Raw genomic sequence first — 23,599 nt, 5'->3', positions numbered from 1 at the left:
AGATTCGGGTGAGGAGTATGGCAGGGGTGCCCCCTCTCGGGCCAGCTGTACGCTATGGCAATCGAGCCCTTCCTCTGTCTCCTCCGAAGGAGGTTGACAGGATTGGTGCTGCGGGAGCCGGAGCTGCGGCTGGTCCTGTAGGCGTACGCCAATGACGTGCTCCTCGTGGTCCAGGACCCGGGCAACTTGGCACGGGTGGAGGCTTGCCAGGCCATCTATTCGGCAGCCTCCTCCACCCAAGTCAATGGGGCCAAGAGCTCTGGCTTGGCGGTGCGGGACTGGCGGCGGGTGAGCTCCCTCCCACCTGCGCTTCAGACCATCCGGTGGAGCATGGGTCCACTGCTCTATCTAGGCGTTTACCTTTCTGCCACGCACCCTTCTCCGCCGGAGAAGTGGCAAAATTTAGAATGCGGGGTGATAGAGCGGCTCCGGAAATGGACGAGGCTACTCCGATGTCTCTCTCTCCGAGGGAGAGCACTGGTGCTTAATCAGCTAGTCCTGTCCATCCTCTGCTACTGGCTCAACACCCTGGTCCCGGCCCCGGGTTTCCTGACCAACCTCCGGTCATCGATTCTGGCGTTCTTTTGGTCAGGAATGCACTGGGCCCCTGCAGGGGTTCTCCATCTACCCCTGGAGGAGGGAGGGCAGGGCCTGAAATGTCTGCACACTCAGGTCCATGTCTTCTGCCTCCAGGCCCTGCAGAGGCTCCTTTATAGTGCTCCACGTCAAACTACGGGCATACTAGCGCCCGCCTTCCTGTGCCGCTTCCAAGGACTCCAATACGACTGGCAGCTCTTCTATCTCTGTCCAAGAGGTTTTCCGTGAGACCTCTCTGGGCTGCCGGTCTTCTACCAAGACCTCCTCCAGACCTGGAAAATGTTTTCAACGACCAGGTCCGTGGCGGCCACTGTGGGAGCAGATCTCCTCGCGGAGCCCCTGCTACACAACCCCCAGCTTCGTCTGCAGGTGGCGGAGTCCCGCTCAGTGCGCCAGAGTTTGGTCCTGGCGGAAGTCACGAGAGTCGGAGACCTCCTGGACTATGACCGGGGAGACTGGCTGGATCCCCTGACGCTCACTCGGCGCATGGGGCTCTCCAGGCCTTGTACCCCCCGGCTCGTACTTCAGGAGGTGAAGGCCACCTTGACTCCCGCTGCTCAGGCTTATCTCACCCGAGCCCTGCATGAGGGTGCACCCCGCCCACCCTCTACCCCAGGCCCTTTAAATTGGGCCTCTACCCCGTAGATCCCAACAAACCCCCTCACCCTCTCACTGCGAGCCGGCTGCATGAACTGCAGCCGGTCAGCTTCCAAATCACTCCACGGAAACATCTATACACGCTCACGCTTCACACCCTTCACGCCCACACCCTGGTGTCGCACCCGGATACAAAGTGGCGGGACCTCCTGCCACCTTTGGAGGGTGAGCAGCCCCGCTGGGCCAGCATGTATTCCACCTTGGTCCCGAAGCCCGTCGGGGACATTAGTTGGCGGCTCCTTCATGGAGCTGTGAACACAGCCGTGTTTTTGACCCGGTTCACCCCCATCCTGGATACTTGCCCTTTTTGTAACGTGAGGGAAACCCTGGCACGCGTATGTTTAGATTGTGCCAGGCTGCAGCCCATTTTCCGGCTCCTCACGAATATTTTATTATACTTTTGGCTACACTTTTCTCCTCACATTTTTATCTACACACTTCCCATCCGTGGCCCCACAAAGTCGCGGGATCTCCTGGTTAACCTCCTCCTAGCCCTAGCTAAAACAGCCATCTATAAAACCAGAGAGGGGAGGCTGGCCAATGAAGCGGCCTGCGACTGTAGGGCCGTTTTCCGATCCTCAGTACATTCTCGTATCCGGGAGGAGTTCCTCTGGGCGGCGTCCACCAACTCCCTTGACGCCTTCGAGGAGCGGTGGGCGCTGTCAGAGGTTCTCTGCTCGGTGACCCCGTCCGGTTCCCTCCATCTGACCGTTTCATTGAGGGGAAGAGCGAGAGGCCCCAGCCGTTGCCTCTGTGGATACCATCATTACTGTCACCTAGGAGGGGTCCTATCACACGTGGGTGTACGTCTGCCCACCCCGCAGCCGTGCCCATCTTGTCGGGCACTCTCAGGAGAGGAATAATCGGTGACGCTGGGTGTGGCACTAGGTAACCCCCCCCCCCCCCCCGCTCTAGGCCACCAGGTAACTCAGGAGGGTGGAAGACCGCGAGTGTCGAGGAAGCCCCCCGCTCTGGGCCCAGGCTAGCCTGAACACTTCTCCCTCCTGAAGGCTGCTGTGTTATACCTTGCGTTTGCTTTTGTTTTGTTGCATAGTTTTGCTTTATCCTTTTTGGTGATCTTTGTAAGTGTTACACAAATAAAATTTTTTTCTGCTTCAAAAAAAAAAATTTACTCTCCTATAGCCATGTGGTCTGACCCTGTCACATATCTCTTCCTCATCACCCTCCCCCCCCACCACCACTCAACACTGCGGGGTTGGGCAACTTGGCAGTGTACTTGTGACAAGCTATCTGCATTGCCATGGTGGCTTCCAGCCCGGTGGTGTATGGTGAATTGGAAAGGTTGTAGGGACAGGAACCATCTGGTCACCCTTGCGTTCTTCTCTTTATTTCGCTGCATCCACTGGAGGGGTGCAAGTTTGGTCACAAGGGTAAACCGTTGTCCCAGAAAGTAATAATGTAGTGTTTCCATGGCCCATTTCACAGCTAGGCACTCTCTTTCAACCACGGCATACTTCTGCTCTCTCAGGATTTCCTGCTGCAGTAGAGGATTGGGTGTTCTTCATCTCCGACCAGCTGCAATAGGACAGCTTCCAATCCTACTTCAGATGCCTCTGTTTGTAAAATGAATTCTTTGTTGAAGTCTGAGGCTATAAGCATGGGGTTACTGCAGAGGGCTGTCTGTAAATCCATTAATGCTTTCTCTGTGGCATCTGTCCACTTCACCATGTCTGGACCCCGGGCTTTTATCAGGTCCATCAGGGGGCTCACTCTGGTAGCAAAATGGGGAATAAATCGTCGGTAGTACCCCACTACACCCAGGAATGCCCAGACTTGCTTTTTCCAATTTGGCCGGGGCCAATTTTGGATAGCCTCTAGTTTGTTTAGTTGGGGCTTGACCATGCCCCTTCCTCCAATGTAGCTAAGGTATTTAGCCTCGGCTAGTCCTATAGGACACTTGGCTGGGTTGGCTGTGAGGCCAGCCTGTCTTAGCGTGTCCAGAACCGCTTCCACTTTTCCTAAGTGGGTATCCCAGTCGGGGGTGTGAATAATCACATCATCCAGGTATGCCACTGCATAACTGGTATGGGGCCGTAGGAGCTTGTCCATAAGACGCTGGAAGGTGGCAGGTGCCCATGCAGTCCAAAAGGAAGAACAGTATATTGAAACAGACCGTCTGGTGTAGAGAATGCAGTCTGTTCTTTCGCATCTTTGGCAAGGGGAATCTGCCAGTATCCCTTTGTTAAATCAAGGGTGGTCAAAAATCAGGCATTGCCGAGGCGGTCAACTAACTCATCGATATGGGGTATGCATCCAATTTGGTTCTCTCATTCAGCCGGCGAAAGTCATTACAAAACCTAGGGGTACCATCGAGTTTGGGCACCAACACAGTCGGGCTTGATCACGGACTATGGGACTCTTCGATGACTCCCAGTTCCAACATCCTTTTTACCTCTGCCTTGATCACCTCCCTTTTTTTTTTTTTTTTTTCTTTTTCCTTCCTTCCAAAAGCCCTCCTCCTTCCGCTGCGCTGTGGACACCAGATCCCACTTCCAACACCAGTTGTGACAAAGTTCCTGCTCTACCTTGGTGGGTCTTGCACTTATTGGTGGATTTGCTCGCCTTGGAGCTTCACAGCAGCCCTCAGATTGGCCATTTTTCTGAACCCACAGTCCAGGTCGACGACTCCTGTGTCTGACCAGGAGTTGGGAGGATTTGGGGGGAACCCGGGCTCGCCCTCTACTCCGGGTTCCAGCCCAGGGCCCTGTGGAATGCAGCTGTCTAGAGTGCCTCCTGGAACAGCTCTGTGACAGTTACAACTCCCTGCGCTACTTCCCCATGGCCTCCTCCCAACAACTTCTTTATCCTCACTATGGGACCTTCCTCCTGGTGTCTGATAATGCTTGTACACTTCAGTCCTCCAACAGTCCGCATTCTCACTCTCCGCTCCTAGTGCCTCTTGCTCCCAGCTCCTCACACGCACACCACAAACTGAAGTGGGCTCCTTTTTAAAACCCAGGTGCCCTGATAAGCCTGCCTTAATAGATTTTGACACTGTCTCCCACAGTATTCTTGCCAGCAAGTTAAAGAAGTATGGGCTGGATGAATGGACTATAAGGTGGATAGAAAACTTGCTAGATTATCGGGCTCAATGGGTAGTGATCAATGGCTCCATGTCTAGTTGGCAGCCGGTATCAAGAGGAGTGCCCCAAGGGTCAGTCCTGGGGCCGGTTTTGCTCAATATCTTCATAAATGATCTGGAGGATTGGTGTGGATTGCACCCTCAGCAAGTTTGCAGATGACACTAAACTGGGAGGAGAGGTAGATACACTGGAGGGTAGGGATAGGATACAGAGGGACCTAGACAAATTGGAGGATTGGACCAAAAGAAATCTGATGAGGTTCAACAAGGTCAAGTGCAGAGTCCTGCACTTAGGACGGAAGAATCCAATGCACTGCTACAGACTAGGGACCGAATGGCTAGGCAGCAGTTCTGCAGAAAAGGACCTGGGGGTTACAGTGGATGAGAAGCTGGATATGAGTCAACAGTGTGCCCTTGTTGCCAAGAAGGCCAATGGCATTTTGGGATGTATAAGTAGGGGCATAGCCAGCAGATCGAGGGACGTGATCGTTCCCCTCTATTCAACACTGGTGAGGCCTCATCTGGAGTACTGTGTCCAGTTTTGGGCCCCATACTACAAGAACGATGTGGAAAAATTGGAAAGAGTCCAGCGGAGGGCAACAAAAATGATTAGGGAACTGGAACATATGACTTATGAGGAGAGGCTGAGGGAACTGGGGATGTTTAGTCTACGGAAGAGAAGAATGAGGGGGGATTTGATAGCTGCTTTCAACTACCTGAAAGGGGGTTCCAAAGAGGATGGCTCTAGACTGTTCTTAGTGGTAGCAGATGACAGAACAAGGAGTAATGGTCTCAAGTTGCAGTGTGGGAGATTTAGGTTGGATATTAAGAAAAAGTTTTTCACTAGGAGGGTGGTGAAACACTGGAATGCGTTACCTAGGGAGGTGGTGGAATCTCCTTCCTTAGAAGTTTTTAAGGTCAGGCTTGACAAAGCCCTGACTGGGATGATTTAATTGGGGATCGGTCCTGCTTTGAGCAGGGGGTTGGACTAGATGACCTCCTGAAGTCCCTTCCAACCCTGATATTCTATGATTCTAGCAGCTTCTTGATTGGCTGCAGGTGTTCTAATCAGCCTGTCTTAATTGTCTCCAGAAGGTTTCTGATTGTTCTGGAACCATCCCTGTTACTTTACCCAGGGAAAAGGGACCTACTGACCCTGGGGCTAATATATCTGCCTTCTATTACTCTCCTATAGCCATCTGGCTCGACCCTGTCACACCACATACAAACTAAATGTGTTTTATAATTAGTATAGACTTGTGGCTTTACTGCATTGAATGAACATATAACCAATAAGCATGATCTGTTATGATTGCCTGTTGGTTGTTCAGGGTGAAAGTAGAGATATGTGGCTTTCATTGGTGGAAGGAAGGCAGTTTGAGATTGAGAAGGGGAACTGATGAACTGTGTGTAGACAGGGTGCTGAATGACTTAACTGGACATTCTTCTTCGAGTAGTGTCCCTATGGGTGCTCCGCTTCAGGTGTCTGTGTGCCCCTGCACCTCTAATCGGAGATTTTTGGCAGCAGTGTCCTGTTGAGCCCGTGCGTGTGCTCTCCCTCCCTCGTGGTCTCCCTAAAAGTACTCAGGCAAGTGTTTTTATTTTGTTTTATTTTATTTTATTCCTTTGGTTTAAAAAGAAAAGAGAAAATTCCTCCCTATAGAGAAAACACTTCAGTCTGCAGGGGACTCTGGTGGGTGTTGACCCCGCAGCCTTCACTTCAAAAGGGGTCAAGTGGTGAAGAGGAGAAGAGAGAGAAGTCACCAGCAGACTCCCCCTGGAAAGGCTTCTCCGAGCAACTAGCCAGCCTGAGGGGTGTTCCCCAGTGCGGCCACCTCGTAGGACAATACCAGCAGAGGAACCTTCTGCTGTGAGCTCTGCCCTGGTCTGAGCTCTGCTCTCCCACTGACAAGGGACTTCTGTAAGCTTTGTGCTGCTCTGAGCTCTACTCTGGGCAACTACTGCACTGGTTACCATACCATCTCTAAAAGAGCAACACAGAGAAGCGGAGGGACAGTTACCGTACCATCCCTAAAAGAGCAGCATAGAGAAACCCTTTGGTACCAGATGCAACAAAACTCCCATCTAGGAAGTGTTTTGCACCTTCCCAACCATTGATACCGACTACAGACACTCCTCTGGAGTTCCGGATGAGCCCATGGTAACACAGGTACTCTGATACTCTGGAGACCTGTGGCCTCAGTACCCAGGGAGAGACAATTACCATGCTGTCTCTAAAAAAGTGGCACCAACAAACTTTTTGTACTGGGCAAAACTCTCATTTAGGGAGTGCTCTGCCCAACTATCAATACTGACAATGTACCACGGACCCTTCTCTGGTACCAAATGAACCCATGGTACTGCGTGAGCTCTGGTACCCTGGAGACCTGATGATTGGGGAAGAACCACAATCCCCATTACTTGGTACCAGGATCCCACTATCTAGCACATCCCGGCACCCAGAATCGCTCTTAGAACTGGGCTGTATACTGCCAATACCCCAGTCAGCGGCACCCTTAACCATTGACTAATCTGACACTGGCCAGGAGGAGGTCATTCCCTAGCCCCTCAAGGTGGCCCACCACCACACTACAAGGGTCATCCCCAATTCCATCACGCCCATGCCTGCCTTCCTGCCTCTCCCTCCCAAGGCCATATTGTAACTCTTCAGGCATATACACACATGATGCGACCGTCTCTGGTGTCCCTCAGGGAGAGTCCACCTGATGGTTTGCTACAGCCTGGCACCTGAGCCAGGGCAGGAGAGAGCTTTTTCAGAACAGGAAGGAAGGGGGGAACCCACACCTGAAGAGGTAGCTTCCTCTTCAGCACAATTCTCCTCATCTCTCCCAGATGAGACTGTGCTGCCCACCCTTCATCACTAGGTGAAGATTTAAGAACTTTCTGGATCTTACCAAGAAGGTGGCAGACGAGCTGCAGATTCCCTTACAGGAGGTGGCAGATACACATCACAAGTTGGTGGAAATTCTGCACACTACCTTCTCCTCTAGAACTGTCCTCCCAATTAATGAGCTGATTCTAGATCCTACCAAAATCATCTGGCAGAGCCAGCTTCCATCGCACCAACCAGCAACAGAGTGTAAATAAAAACAACCCTACATCTCTATCCAAAGAGGCAGACTTAGTTTTCAACATCTGCAACCCAACTGCATCATAGTGGATGTGGTTAATGCATGAAGCAAGCAACATAATGCCAAGTCAACTCCATATGATCAGGTTTCGCAAGATGGCGTGTTCATCAACAACATTACTGTTTAGAATCATAAATTACCAAACTGTCATGGCGAAAACAATTTTGTTAATCTTGGGTAACCTAGGATGTTTCTGAAACATTACTGGAAACACAAAAAGAACAGGTTTCAGAGTAGCAGCCGTGTTAGTCTGTATTCGCAAAAAGAAAAGGAGTATTTGTGGCACCTTAGAGACTAACCAATTTGAGCATAAGCTTTCGTGAGCTACAGCTCACTTCATCGGATCCAGTGAGCTCACGAAAGCTTATGCTCAAATAAATTGGTGAGTCTCTAAGGTGCCACAATTACTCCTTTTCTTTTTACAAACAGAATAGATTCAGACCATTCTTAGAGAAGGTCAGTTGATAGCCAGACGGGTCCTAGAGACACCACTGGATGTAGCTGTTACAGCTGCCCGCCCAGTCTCCATGACAGTGGTACTGAGGTGGGTTGTGGGGTTTTTTTTTGTTTGTTCGCTACACCTCTCTAGATTGCCCAAAGAGCTACAGACTTCCAATATGAAGGGCCAAACTCTTTGCGGAGAAGACAGATTTTCTCTCCACATCCTGAAGGATTCTCAGACTGCACTACGCTCCTTAGGAATCTACACTGTGAACAGAAGAGAAGATATACCTCTCAACCACACCACAGATCACAATCTTCTCAATATTCACCATCTCTGTGCTGTTATGAGCCACAGTGTAAGAGGCTCAGGGCTCAAAAGTGAGAACAGTCTGCACCCCAGTCCATGATTTCTCAAACTGCCTCTTATAAGCACTTTGAGGAGCTGGTCAGGGGCCTGAACAATGATACCTTACAGCATCAGCTGCCATCTATATACCTGTCATGCCACTCAGAAGTCACCTTACCTTACTTCACAGTAGATAGGACCAGCTCTAGAGCAAAGAGATTAAGTTCGGGGCTAGAAATCACAGGGTGCCTACTTCCATATCTCAATACAACCATCGTACAGGAGATTTCCTACTGCTTACCTTTGGGGCAGGATCATTATAGGTACAGACTGCTCCACACAGGGTAGTCTCCAAGGTTCACTTCATTGTAGTGGCATACTGACCCCGGTACAGTGACTGGACTTTATCAGCATCAACCTGATGCAGTACAAGCGAGAACGCTCCTCTCACTAGCCACTTTCACCACCCTGGGACCCATGTCTCCCTAATATGCTGTGGAGCTCAGCTACACAACAGCAAGGTTCAAGACAAATGGCCTTCCACAGAAATGACTTTCCATATCACTCTTTTGGGGCTCGGGACTGTCAGGAGTGCCTGTGCACAAACTCTGCCTTTCATCATAAAACAACACACAAAGGTTATGATGGACTTAATGTGACCTGTATGTTTTGTATAAACTGCCAAGGAGCTGCCAGATCTCCCTCCCTTTGCAAGACAGCATTTAAACTTTGGAACTGATACACCCCTCACAATGTGCTCCTCTCAGCTGTCTGTCTATGAGGGATACAGAAGGGGATAACCAACAGTCTCAGTTGGAATTTTCTCACGACAATGAGTGTATATTGAATTCACAGGTGCTGCAAGATATAGCCACCCTTCGGGGAAACATTCACTGACAGTTGCCCTCGTCTTCCCAGCGGACAGGGCCCACTTGTATGTCTTTCCCCAGTTTCCTACCCTATTGAAGATTCTGTTGAAAATGCAACGAGTTATTGTGATTGCCCCTCTTGACTATGACAAGTCTGGCTCCCTTACCTGACACAGATGGCAATATGCCCTCCTGTTCCTCTGACGTCAGCCTGTTCCTCACCCGGTCTCTGAAAACAATGGGCTGACCCTTCACCCCAACCCATGGGTCCTCCACCTCCAGGCTTGGATCTTTCTTTGTTCCAAGGCTTAGAAGCAGAATGCTCTGATAAGCTGAAACACATGTTGCAATACAACCACAAGTTGACCACTCCACATAGCCATCTACAAAATGGAAACGACTCCAAGTTTGTACCATTCCAAATGGACAGACCCAACCTCCTCTTTTCTCCCTCTTATTTTGCACTACATTTTAAACTCTCACTCAGCTCCCTTAAGGTACGTCTCAAGGTGAAAATGGCTTCCCACTTGGAGTTTGCTCAACCACTAATGTGTAGACTCTTTAAGGGTATTGGGACTCTCTTCCCCCATGTGACACCACCCTCTGCAGCCTGGGACTTTAATCTACTTCTCAGGGCTTGGATTAGACCTCCCTCCGAGTCCAAGGCAACTTGTTCTCTCTTTATACCTGTCCATGATGACAGCATTTCTAATTGCCATCACCTCAGCTAGGCACATAGGAGAAATAGTCGCCCTGATGGCACACCCATCATTCATAACCTTTGTCTTTACAAAAATAAATAAATAAAATAAAATAAAAAACTCTAAGGCCATATCCCAAGTTTCTCCCTACTTTTTCTGCATTTTCCATGTGAATCAACAGATCCATCTCCCTGTTTTTTCCCAAAACCACATTTGTGACAACTGGGAGACCAATTGTGCATATGCTAGATATTAGAAGGACATTAGCATTCTACTTGGACAGGACTAAGGACTTAAGGAAATCCCCTAAATTCTTCCTTTCATCCACTGAAAGATCCAAAAGCTCTGTGATATCTCGTCAAAGACTATCCAAATGGGTCTCTAGTTGCATTAATCACTTAGCAAGGACGCAACTTGCTTCCATCCATACGCACTCCATGAGATCAGTTCCTACCTCAATCACATTCCATAGGGATACCCCTTTCTCCCCAATCTATAGAGCAATGATTGGGGCCTCTGTCCATACTTTCGCAGAACATTTATGCAATCACTGAAGATTTGGCCGCTGACACCATCTTCAACTCCACAGTACTCTCTGTAGTAAAAGACTCCACTCCGAAGTCCCAGCCTCCAGTGGTGGGTACTGCTCCAGAGTCACCTAAAGTGGAGCACCCATAGGGACACTACTCGAAGAAGAGGAGTTACTCACCTTGTGCAGTAACTATGGTTCTTCGAGTTGTGTGTCCCTGTGGGTGCTCCACAACCCGCCTTCCTCCCCTCTACTTTGGAGTTCTCTATAGGGCTCTGTGGTAGAGAAGGAAGTGAGGGGGGTTCGCCTGTGCAGTGCTAAATAGCCTCAAGGCAGACCACGAGAGAGGGAGAGCACATGCGCGGGCTCAGCGGGACACTGCTACCAAAAATTTCCAATGAGAGATGCATGGGCACACAGACACCTAAAGTGGAGCACCCATAGGGGGACACATCTTGAAGAACCATCATTACTGCACAAGGTGAGTAACTTCCTCTTTGTCTGCTTTTTTCTGTTGATGGTCTGTGCAGTTTAGCAAGGTGTAACACGTTGTACTCTGGGGACCCACGTCACTCCCGGACCACGGCATCCTCTTCAGGGCACGGCCCTCCAGCTGTGCCCCAACTCCGTTGTCTCCCTGCCTCTGGGGGGAACCAGCAGTCCTTTGCCTAGCCTCTCATTGCAATGGCAAACTGCAGCCCCTAGTCCAGCCTCTCGCTCAGGGACAAACTGCAGTCCTTTGGCTGACCACCTCCTTCAGCAGCCAGTGGGGCAAAAGAGGGGGTGGGGGCAAGGCCTGCCCACTACTCTGGCCCCCAATGCAGGGACCCTATAGCTGGCAGCCGCTCACTGCCTCTCCTTCCCCTCTGTCGCTACCTGCTTTACCTGGGCCACTTCCCCATAGTCCCAGCACCTACTTGGCCCCTGTATCAAGGCCTCCGTCTGGGAGCCAGCCAGGCTGGAGCTGCGCTTACACCCCTGACCCTGCCCAGCACTGCTCTGTCTCAGGCACTTCTCTCTCTGCAGGCAGGCAGGCAGCCAGCTCTTCTCCCTCAGTCTCCAGAGAGAGACTAAGTTACTCTCTGCCCTGCAGCCCTTCTTATAGGGCCCAGCCTGGCCCTGATTAGCTGCTTCTAAGCCTTCCTCTGGTTGGCTGGGTTCTGCACAGCCACTCAAGGGCTGCTATTAACCCTTGGTTAGCCAGTGAGGGGCAGCTGCCCCATCACACAACCTCTTTGTAAGATTGATTTACGTTGCATCTCTGATCATACCACCTCTGCTGAATTTCTTGGCAATGTTATTCTTGGATATCATATTCAATTAATCCCACTGATTCCTTTTACCCTCTTTCTTATGGCAGAAAGGAAATTAAAGCAAAAATAGTTGTTAATGCAGCATTAGAATTGATATTTTTAATTCACAAAATTTAAAAGAAAAATATGCCCAGCAGAAAGTCACTTGAGCACACTTCTTAAAGGGAGAGGGAAGATGGCTTTCCATAGCACATAGAGTAACTAGAGTAGGTTAGGGGCTTTCCATCAACGAATGGACAGTTGAAATAATGGATTAATTTCACCCTCAGCAAATTCGCAGATGCCACTAAACTGGGGGAGAGTTAGATATGCTGGAGAGTAGGGATAGGGTCCAGAGTGACCTAGACAAGTTGGAGGATTGGGCCAAAAGAAATCTGATGAGGTTCAACAAGGACAAGTGTAGAGTTCTGTACTTCAGAAGGAAGAATCCCATGCACCGCTACAGGCTGGGAACCGGCTGGCTAAGCAGTAGTTCTGCAGAAAAGGACCTAGGGATTACAGTGGATGAGAAAACGGATATGAGTCAGCAGTGTACTCTTGTTGCTAAGAAGGCCAATGGCATATTGGGCTGTATTAGTGTGAGCATTGCCAGCAGATGGAGGAAAGTGATTATTCGTCTTTGTTCGGCACTAGTGAGGCTACACCTGGAGTATTGTGTCCAGTTTTGGTCCCCTCCACTACAGAAGGGATGTGGACAAATTGGAGAGAGTCCAGCAGAGGGCAATGAAAATAATTAGGGGTCTGGGGCACATGACTTACAAGGAGAGGCTGAGGGAACTGGGGTTATTTAGTCTGCAGAAGAGAAGAGTGAGGGGGGATTTGATAGCAGCTTTCAATTACCTGAAGAGGGGTACCAAAGAGGATGGAGCTAGGCTGTTCTCAGTGGTGGCAGATGACGGAACAAGAAGCAATGGTCTCAAGTTGCAGTGGGAGAGGTCTAGGTTGGATATTAGGAAACACTATTTCACTAGGAGGGTGGTGAAGCACTGGAATGGGTTACCTAGGGAGGTGGTGGAATCTCCATCCTTAGAGGTTTTTAAGGCCCGTCTTGACAAAGCCTTGGCTGATATGGTTTAGTTGGTGTTGGTCCTGCTTTGAGCAGGGGGTTGGACTAGATGACCTCCTGAGGTCTCTTCCAACCCTAATATTCTATATTTAGCTTATGACCCCCCGATACTCTTTCCGCAGTACTCTTTGCTGGGCAGTCATTTCCCATTTTGTTTGTGTGCAACTGATTTGTTCCTTCCTAAATGGAGTACTTTGCATATGTCCTTATTGAATTTTATCTTATTTACTTCAGATCATTTCTCCAGTTTGTTCAGATCATTTTGAATTTTAATCCTATCTTCCAAAGCACTTGCAACCCCTCCCAGCTTGGTATTGTGTGCAAACTTTATAAGTGTACTCTCTAAGCCATTATCTAAATCGTTGATGAAGATATTGAGCAGAACCGGACCCAGAACTGATCCCTGCAGGACCCCATTTGTTATGCCCTTCCAGCATGACTGTGAACCACTAATAACTACTCTTTGGGAAAGGTTTTCCAACCAGTTTTTCACTCACCTTATAGTAGCTCTATCTAGGTTGCATTTTCCTAGTTTGTTTATGAGAAGGTCATGCAAGATAATATCAAAAGCTTTACTAAAGTCAAGATATCATTAATTTGGAGTTTTATTTGATGGGTTGTCTAGCCTATAAGGCATGCACTCAACTATTTGCGTTCATTTTCTTAGAATGTTGGTTTCTGACATTGGTTTTCATCCCTATGTGTTAGACAAAGGCAGTTGCCAACACTTCTGTAAACTCTCGGGCCCTGTCTAGAATCATGCATGACTAGTTTAAAAAGAAAAAGAAAAGGAGTACTTGTGGCACCTTAGAGACTAACCAATTTATTTGAGCATGAGCTTTCGTGAGCTACAGCTCACTTCATCGGATGCATACCGTAGAAACTGCAGCAGACATTATATCCTTTTCTTTTTGCGAATACGGACTAACACGGCTGTTACTCTGAAACCTAGTTTAAAAATGTTAACATGTTACCTAAATGTTCAGTGCCACTGTTTAGTATAAACAAAGATTGATGTTTTTGAAACATTAGTTGGTCATGATCAAACCTATTCTTGAAAACAAAAGAACTGATGGGTACGTTTATATTGATTTCAAGTTTTCCAAAAACTTGTTTTGATGTATCTAAATGTTGTCAAATTTTAACTGACAGTGTCTCTTCAGTATTAAAAGGTGTGCAAGGATGCCAGAGATCATCTCAGTCTAGGCAAAAACTTTTCCACTTCATCTAGTGTTAGCACTGAACAAAAATGATAGTGGCTTCTTCTGTGGCATCTCACTTGAGTGACCACAATGGTAGTAAACTTCCATAGTCTAGGAAAAGGAGATGTTCAGGGGGGTTGAAATGAGAAAATTGACTTAATCCAGTTTGAGAATTTTATGTAATGTCTGTTTTGAAGTTTACTCTGGCATTTGACTGCTAATCACGACATACTGAAGAGCTTTAAAAACTTAATAGAACTGTTTTTAAGGTTTAATTTAAATGGATAATTTGAGTTTTTCACAGAGATTATCTGGGGAAACGGCTGCTTTTGGGTGTGTTTATAAACTCTCCCTGTGCCTTTTTTTAAAGAATAGAGTTTTGTTTTGGATACAGACTTTTGTATTTCCAAATTTTTCATTAGACGTGGAAGTCAGCTCTGAGGAATCTGCTTCTACTGGAGAGGAGCAAGAAAATGAAACTCCACCTGCTACATCCAGTGAGACAGAGCAGCCAAAAGAACCAGAGAGTGAGAAGGGAGAAGCAAAGTCTTCTGAAGAAACCAAAAAGGAGTAAGACCTATCCTTTCTGAATGCCTGGAATTGGGGTGGGATTGCAGGGGAAGTTAGGAAAAATTCTTCTAAAGGATCTTAGTGACAAAAGACTAAAATTTTCTTGAAAACTAAGGATGGGAGCCAAAATGCCACTGCTGTTTTTGAAGTAAATTAATAAAAAATTGAGTATTTTGTTTTGGGGTGGAACACATTCCTTGGGTTCATCTAGTAGCAGATTACATTTCCCAGGAAATTATTTGTGTGGAATTTTTTTCCCCTGCAAACCAGATTTGCCGGAAAATACATGTTTTCTGCAAACCGGTTTGCTAGTCTGAATATATTGAACATATTGTCCATCTTTTTGTTTTCCATTAGTACAGGGAGAGGGATATACTTATGTCACTTGACTGCCGACCTGAAATGAGCAATTCATCTTTGAGGTGGTTCTGCATATTCCTGTTTGTGGGATGTACGTACACACAAACTCCTGTCCGTACCCAGAGAATCTACAGCTAGTTGTGAAAAGGAAAGCACTGAAGAGGATGGGAACTGTGTGTACTCTCGGGGCACAGAATGCTTACTTGTGGTCCCAACAGGCACTGCTTTTCTAGAAGATTCCAAAGCTCAGCTGGGCTGTGGGCAAATCCCACAAATGTAAATAAGTAGGAGTAATATTCAGGCAACCTGTCTTTCGTGTCCTAATCACAGAGATTCTGTGTAAGGCGCTCCACTGTTAGCACCTTGTTCTATTACTGAATTCCCAGGATGTGAATTAAGTGTTTTGTTCTACTTGATACTGTTTCCCAAGAAGAGAAGCCTTGAGGTTGCTCCAAACTGGTGTCCCACCCCCACTTGTGGTTGCAAATAATTCTTCCTGTTCTACCACTTTCCAATGAACTGAAATAAATCCTTGCTGCAATTCAAAATCAGTTTTGCTAGACTGCTAAGTTAGTGATTTAAATGTGCTATACGGTAATATTCCTGTAACCTTCTTATGACAGTTACTTTGCCTCTTCCCTGGTAAGGCAGAGCCCTTACAGAAGTTTAACTGAACAACCCATATGCCATGTTAGTATACTGTAAGGGTGTTATCCGGAGTGCAAAGCTTTCTGCATTGTCTTTTTGACTAACTCTGACTGTCCATCACGGGGGGCTAGGTATAGACTAGGAGCCCTATGACAGTGTAGGTATAGTACTATACTCTGCTGGCAAAGTGCTCCCAGTGTGGACACAGCTTATTCTAATAAAACTGTACTTTTGCTGACATAGTTCATTCTAGGTATCGTGTCTCTTCTCTCTCTCTCTCTCTCACAATCTCCCACTCCAAAAGCTAACCAAGCATCACTGGCAGAAGTGCAGGTTTGCCAATATAACTATCTACATTAGGGACTTTTGCTGGTACAACTGTGTTGGTCACACGTCACACCCCTGCTGACATAGCTATGTCCGCAAAGGTTTGTAGGGTAGACCTGGCCTGGATATGGGTCTCCATTCTGTCTTGGAACCCTGTGTTGTCCAAAGGAGAGTTAAAGTTGTGGTATACTGTGTGAATCCTTTTGTCTGAAGGGACAAGGGCAGATCTCTAGTTCCTTGTGTCCTTGTTGGTCTTGAACACGTGTGTTAGTTATGTAGTAAATGAATTGGTCTTTTGAGGGGTTTTGGATTTATCCTCTGGCACTGAACTACCACAGTCTATGCTTCAAAATTATATTACTTTAAATATAAAGTCGTCAGTGCTGTATCCACTTAGCCTCCTCCTATATTTTTTTTAAAAGCCCTTCCTTTTCAAGACAACCTTTTGAGATTTTTGTTTTGGTTTGTATTTTTTTGGGGGGGGAGGGAGGGTTGAGTTTTGCCTCTTTGCTCCATGGGCTGCCTTGGTGCAATATCTGTTGTCTTTGTAGTGATAAACACCCATTTTTTCATGATTTGTGTGTATAAAAACAAACATCTTCTGTATTTTCCACAGTATGCATCCGATGAAGGGAGCTGTAGCTCACGAAAGCTTATGCTCAAATAAATTGATTAGTCTCTAGGGTGCCACAAGTACTCCTTTTCTTTTTGTTGTCTTACTGTCACTGTTTTTTTTTTTCCCCCTCTCCCCTAAAGTGAGAAGGATCAGTCTAAAGAAAAGGAGAAGAAAGTGAAAAAGACCATTCCCTCATGGGCAACCCTTTCTGCTAGCCAACTAGCTAGAGCACAGAAGCAAACACAGATGGCTGCTTCCTCACGCCCAAAGATGGATGCTATCTTAACTGAGGCCATCAAGGCAAGTGGAAGACTTCATTCCCTTTGTTTGTAGGTCAGATATAAAATATATTATGAATCTGAGGATTCTTAGGCTTCACAGTGGTATCCTCAGTTTCTTTTCTTGGGACTAATATATACTTAATTCTGACTGTGGGTAAGCAAAATCACTTTCAGCATGTGTTAAGGCATGGAGAAGTCGCTCCTCAGATACTACAAGGAGTATGTTATAAGTCCATAGATAAGGCAAGAGATCGTGTATCTGTATTAACATAACCGTGCTGCTGCAATGGTGGGGCAGGGAAAAATAATCATAATAGGAGGTCCAGAAATCCTGCTGTGGTGATGTGCCCTTGTGTTCAGGTCAGCTTTCTGTATAGACATGAATAATACTGTACTTTTAAAAGAAACTTCCTTTTGTAGTATAGTCGTGCAATTAGCTATAATACATTGTATACTGTTGGACTTCGGTGACAGAAATTCCATGTGGTCAGATGGGTGTGTGTGTGTGTGTGTGTGTGTCTGTGCGCATGTTCGTTCTCTCTCTCTCTTCTTCTCCCCCCCGCCCCCATCCCAGCTCTGCGGAGATAGCAGAATTTGATTGAGCTGCCCATTAAATCCACAGACTCGGTTTTCAGCAAAGGAACTTGGTCAGGTTTATTGCCGATGAACGGTGCTAATGCCCTGGCTCAATGGTACACTAACACATGTGCTCGTGACAATGTACTGGCTCAGTGAATGGCTGGACTTTCCATTCTCCCCTTGGCCAGACAAAGACACTCCCTCTGAGATACATCTTTATACACAGATACAAACAAGTTCCTTGTTGCCCCCGTGATGTGACTAGTTACTGCCCTCTGACGTGCCTAGATACCACCCTGTAATGTAGCTAACCACCACCAATTACCGTGTACCTGTTGGTTCAATCAGAACATCTCTATCCATCATGCTGTTATACTGACCTTATCTTCAAGATGGGTTAGCATATTCCTGTTATCTTTTGAGGAATGTGTTGGTGTCGAGGTGTTCTGGTACCACCCTTCTGGAATGTGTTTGCATGCATGGCCTGTGCCTAGCACCACTTAGGAATGTGTGTTTCTGCAATATCAGCCCTATTCTTGCCAATATCCACCTGACTTTGCTTTATATCCGCAAAGCTTTGACCACTATTTAGCTCAGGCCTCATACTAGGTCTCTGATACGAGGGCTTATGTTTCAGGTCCTCTTCCTACTACATTCTTGACTCCTGGCACTTGAGTTTTATTTCTCAGTCAGTGATGTAACTGAGGGGGGCTCTTGACAAACTTTTCTCTGTCTAGATTTTGTACCTCTTCGTGCTTAACACATTAGAAACTGTTGCATTGACTTTGGTTGACTGCTGACATCAGTTAACCAGTCTGCTGTGCTTCTGCTTCTAGCTGTGTTCTTCCGGATTTATTTTGATTGGCACAGCAGTTTGCTATGTGTCTCTTTCAAAGCTTTTTCAAAGCTCAAAATGGATTGAAATACTGCAGATTAAGTCCAAAAATGGCAGTGGTCTTAAGTCTACTGCATCCCCACTTCTGGCTGTGGCCCAAGATGCTTTTTGTAGCAGTAACAGTGCCACCTTCCCCTTAGAACTCACTCAATGCACACTCCCTTCACAGGGAGTCTGGGCTCCACCAGCCTTGGTTGCAAAAGACTCTACCTCTCCCGCCACTGCAGTCTTCCGAAGTTTCGTCCAAATCCATTGGAGGAAGAGAGAAGAAATGATCTAAACTCTAGGTTGCTATAAATCCTAGATTGCTGGCTGTTATTTAGAAGAGGCAGGTAATGGTGTAGATTCTAAGGCTCATAACTCTGCTCTGTGTGGGTTAAATTCATTCCGTGCTACATGGCTATACATGTGGGCAGTCAGCCTAAATCTATCTAGACCTGCAAATTGACTTTATACCCAGAGTTTCATCAAGTTAAACCCTTGGAACTACCGATTAATTGATTTTAAAATAAGATTTTTTTTTTTTTAAGTAATTGATTTAGGATAACAACTGGGCTACAAAACAAGCAGAATTATAGTATTGTTATAATCTTAAGAGCTCTTATACTTAAGAATATTTTAAAGTAACACTTGGTATCCTAAACATGAATCTCTGAAAGAAGCAACTTTAAAATATGAATTTGTAGCTTAGTTTCTGTTTTTAGCCTGCTAGTTTCACTCTCAAAATTCAAGGCAAAAAATTGGGAGTGGAAATTTGGCAATTACCGTATATACTTGTTCATAAGCCGAAATTGTTTTAGTAAAAAAGGGAAGCACCAGAGAAGGGAGTTGGCTTATCAACGGGTATAGAGAGGGAGAGATGGGACGCAGCCCCTCTCCCCAACAGAGGGAGCAAGGAGAGGCAGCAGAGCCAGAATGGAAAAGGCGGGGCCAGAGTCTCTCCGCTGCTCTTCCCCCCAGTCTCCGAAGCAGCCGTAGCTCCGGGGCTGGCAGGCTGCAGCCATGTTGCTCGACCCCACCCTGCAGAGCAGGCTGCGGCCGCACCGCCCGGCCCAGCCTGCTGGAACATGCTGTGGCCGTGCCACCCGGTCTGGCCTGCCAGAGCAGGCTGCGACCGCGCTGCCCAGCCTTTCAGAGCAGCTCCAGCCAGGCCAGATGCATCCTCCCCAGATAAGATGGGATGGGATGGGGAGAGTGTGGGGGTCCCGGGCTAGGAGTGGAGTCATGTGGGGGGTGGTCACAGGGGTTACTCCCCTGACCCCCAGCTTCTCTTCCGCCCCCCTCCCCCGCCCCCCGAAAAAAATTTCCCCACTAGTTACTGTCCCGACCTGTCAGGGTAAGCAGCTGGCGCGCCAGGACGCTTTGTTTACGTAGGTTTGCCTCTGTCTGCCGACTCTCAAGGTAAACAAACCATCTCGACCCACCAGCAGCTTATCCTGATGGCCGGGGAGCCCAAGTTTGCTGATCCTGAATTATAGGGTCGGCTTATGAATGGGTCATAAAAATTTTCTATTTTTACTTATCCACCTGGGGGGGAGGGGGTCGGCTTATAAACGAACCAGCTTATGATCAAGTATATGTATGGTACTTCAGTAACCAATGATTAACTCGCTCTGATGTTGGTGGAACATATTAACAGTTGTGCAGTTGTTGCTTTGCTGTAAGGAGTGATTATCTCTGTTACAACATAAATTGCTACTTTGTAACACAGGACAGGAGAGTGTTCCACTACTTTCATGTTTGCTGTTCAGTCAATCTGTAAGGGTAGAAAGATATGGTATCGTTAGTGCTATTCTTTGCTTCTGAAACCAATGTGGGACCAAGGCTAGCCCTGGCATGTTGGGCCACTGTGCTGTCATATATGCAACAGTTAATCTCTACCCCTCTGGTCCCATAGAGAGGTAGGTCTATTGCACTTGGTTTGCTAACTTGTTGGTTCTGTTTCAGGCATGCTTTCAAAAGAGTGGTGCATCCGTGGTTGCCATACGTAAATACATTATACACAAGTACCCTTCCCTGGAACTTGAGAGGAGAGGCTATCTTCTAAAGCAAGCATTGAAAAGGGAACTGGAGAGGGGAGTCATCAGACAGGTAAGAGCCACTCTGAGCAGCACTGCAGAGGTGGGTGAAAATACCCATATTAACCTAATAGTGAGGCACTCAATAGTCATGTCATTTGGGTGATCATCTTCTCCCTCTTGAAGGTTACTATACCTTTGTCTCTGCTTCTTTGATCATTGACAGGATGTCAGCATTGTTCTAGGAACCACATACTTTGTAAGTTTCTGTACAAGATACAAGTGTTTGTATTTTGATGGTGAACTGTGGTTTATGGCATTGCAACAACTCATGTCTTCACAGTATGTTTAGCTACCTCACCTTTTTGCATCAGCATGTCTAATTTAAAAGTATGTTTTGTCCTGGCAACATCAGATTTCCAGCATCACAGAATCATCTGCTCAAGGCAAACAGATTATGCCAGTGGCTCTCAAACTTTTTTACTGGTGACCCCTTTCACACAGCAAGCCTCTGACTGCGACCCCCCACCCCTTATAAGTTAAAAACACCTTTAAATATATTTAACAACGTTATAAATGCTGGCAGCAAAATGGGGTTTGGGGTGGAGGTTGACAGCTCGTGACTCCCACATGTAATAACCTCGCGACCCCCTGAGGGGTCCCAATCCCCCATTTGAGAACCCCTGGATTATGCTATTATAATTGCCTTTTGTTACCAACTAGCTCCTTAATCTTACAGAAAGGTCAGTCCTTCTTGTTTAAAATCACCATAGCTCTCTGTGGCTAAGATAGAGGGCTCCAATCTAAGACCATGTCTACACTGCGCTTTCATCGGTAAAACTTTTGTCTGGGGGGGGGGGGGGGGGAAATCCCTGACTGACAAAAGTTTTACTGACGAAAAGCGCCGGTGTGGACAGACACTCTCCTACCGACAAAGCTACCGCCCCTCATTGGGGGTGATATTGTTTTGTTTGCAGAAGAGCTCTCCTGTGTCGCTGTAAGGTGCACAATCGAGAGGTAGTCTAAATCTTTGGCACAATATACTACAGCCTTTCTCAATTGGTCATTATTGAAAGTTAATTTATTGCTTACTGGGGACTGAAATGGAAATTATTCTTTAAAATAGGTGAAAGGAAAAGGAGCCTCTGGGAGTTTTGTGGTGGTCTCTAATGCAGGGAAAACTGTTCCGAAATCCAGAGACAGAAAGGTAAGATATATCAGTTTTAATAATAAATATTGTCTCAAAGGCCTTTGAGGTGCCCTGCAGAATACAAGAAAAAACATATTATACAAAATGCAGTATGGCCCAAAACCAGGTACCCAACAGCTGCTCCTTCCCCTTCTTTCCCAAATATATTCAGTAAAACATGTTTTATTATAGGAAAAAATTAGCTGTGAGAAATCATTTAGTTGGTCTGTCTAGTTCTTAATGAGACAAGGTGGATGACATAATATCTCTTATTAGATCAACTTCTGTTGATGGAAGGTACAAGTTCTCGGGCATCGTAGAGCTCTTCTTCAGCTCCGGAAAAATTAATCAGTGTCACAGCTAAATACCAAGTGGGGCAGATTGTTAAGCATAAGGGAAACCATTTAAAATGATTTTAGCAATAGTACCTCTACAGTCATAGGAAAAGAGGGTTAGTGGGTTACAAATTGTTGTAATTAGCCATAAAACCAGTGTCTTTGCGTCCATAATGTTTTTAGTGTCTAACAGAGTTATGAATTTATGTTCCCAGGGCCTTCTTTTGAAGGTGGAGTGCAAGTTTCCTTTGAGGATGAGGACTGAAAAGTCAGATATGGATATTTGCAAAAAAAGTTCACCCACAAATGGGTAGTGTTTTGTTTTTTTGTTTTTTTTTCCCTTGAGAGCTCATTCGAGAACGTAGTGGTTGTCTCTCTTCACCCACATAGTTCTAGTAGGGGCAGTTGGATGCATTGGCTGAGGTACCTCACACATTATGCAAGGCACATTTAGGATACATGGATCTTGAAAGGTGTGTTTGGGGGGGTGTTGATGTCTGCAGTTTTGTATTTGTTGTGATGGCAGAGTCTGGTGCTACTTCGACTTGGTGTGACCTGGGCTGATGATGAGCTTGGTGAGTCTGGGAGGCTATTTAAAGGTCGCAAAAGGGAGGTTGGGGGGTTTTTGGTCCATGTTGAAGCAAGTTTCCTCGGTATTTGGGTACCCTGTTCCATGATGCTTTCGACTTCTCTGGTGTAGTGTCTGTTGAAGGTGTTTTAAAGTGGTTTAGAGTGTGTTTCCTGGACTTTCTCCTCAGAGAATATTCTATGGTATCTGAGTCCTGGCTGTAGATAGCAGATTTCTTGGTGTGTCTGAGGTGGAGGTAAGTGTGTAGTGATCTGTGGCTTTCTTGTGTATGGTTGGCTGTAGGCTTCCATTACTGAAGCTGATCGTGGTGTCCAGGAAGTTGATGCTGGTGTGGGAGTGTTCTAAAGAGAGTTTGATGTGTGGGTGGCAGTGTTGAAGTTGTGGTGGAAATCTGTCGAGGGAGTTTAGGTTGTCTGTCCAGAGGATGAAAATATAATTGATGAATCTCAGGTATAGCATAGGTTTTGTGGTGCATTTGTTGAGAAATTCTTCCTCAAGGTGGCCCAGGAAGAAATTAGCATATTGAGGAGCTGTCATAGTACCCATGGCTGTTCCCATGGTTTGGACAGAGTGTTAAATGTAAAATTGGTATGGATAAGGATAAAATGGATGAGATTGTTAAAGTTTTTGGTGTGGCTATGTAAGTGTTGTCTATTGTCTTATAGATATTGGAGGGAGGCAATGATACCATCATGATGAGGGATGTTGATGTATAGGGATATGACATCTGGTGGCAAGGACAGTATTCTGAGGGAGGTAGTTAATGTTAGATTTTCTGGAGTAAGTCAATTATGTCCTTTAGGAAACTGGCCCTTTCTGTGATGAGTGGCTTGAGCATGGGTTTCTGAGAATCTTCATATTCCTTCAGTAAGAGCGCTGTGGGCAGATATGATGGGTCTTTCTGGGTTCCCTTGTTTATGTATCTTGGGATGTATGTATAAGATCACTGGGTTATGTTTGTGGGGGATGAGGTTGTAGAGTTTTTCTTGGAGCTGTTTGTGGAAGGATTTGATGATCTCCTTTAATTCCTGTGTGAATTGTAATACAGGGTGGTCTTTGAATTCTCTATAGTAGGTGGTGTTGGAGAGTTGTTGGCTGGTCTTATAGTCATCACAGTTGTTAGTGGACAGATGTCTACCTAAAATCACCACAGAGAGGCTGAAGAGTGAATGGCTATGAGAATTGGGCTTCTCTCCTTACTCCTAGAGGTGGA

General features: G+C 46.6%; 1 protein-coding gene across 17 annotated transcripts in view; it reads left to right on the top strand.

The window, feature by feature from the left end:
* The window catches only part of HP1BP3 (heterochromatin protein 1 binding protein 3), an 82,479-nt gene that overhangs the window by 28,516 nt on the left and 30,364 nt on the right, over positions 1-23,599 (top strand). For all 17 annotated transcript variants that reach the window (XR_012155590.1, XM_073316987.1, XM_073316975.1 and 14 more), the window contains 4 exons: positions 14,402-14,549; positions 16,641-16,800; positions 20,203-20,346; positions 21,400-21,480. Coding sequence is in view for 16 of the 17 variants with exons in the window: in XM_073316987.1 (XP_073173088.1) it covers positions 14,402-14,549; positions 16,641-16,800; positions 20,203-20,346; positions 21,400-21,480 (533 nt within the window). In the remaining variant the exon portion in view is untranslated. The remainder of the gene's footprint in view (positions 1-14,401; positions 14,550-16,640; positions 16,801-20,202; positions 20,347-21,399; positions 21,481-23,599) is intronic.

The sequence above is a fragment of the Lepidochelys kempii genome, chromosome 18, assembly GCF_965140265.1.
Source record: "Lepidochelys kempii isolate rLepKem1 chromosome 18, rLepKem1.hap2, whole genome shotgun sequence".
Lineage (NCBI taxonomy): Eukaryota > Metazoa > Chordata > Testudines > Cheloniidae > Lepidochelys > Lepidochelys kempii.
Note: the sequence above shows the minus strand (reverse complement) of the source record. Positions and strands in the feature narration are given on the sequence as shown.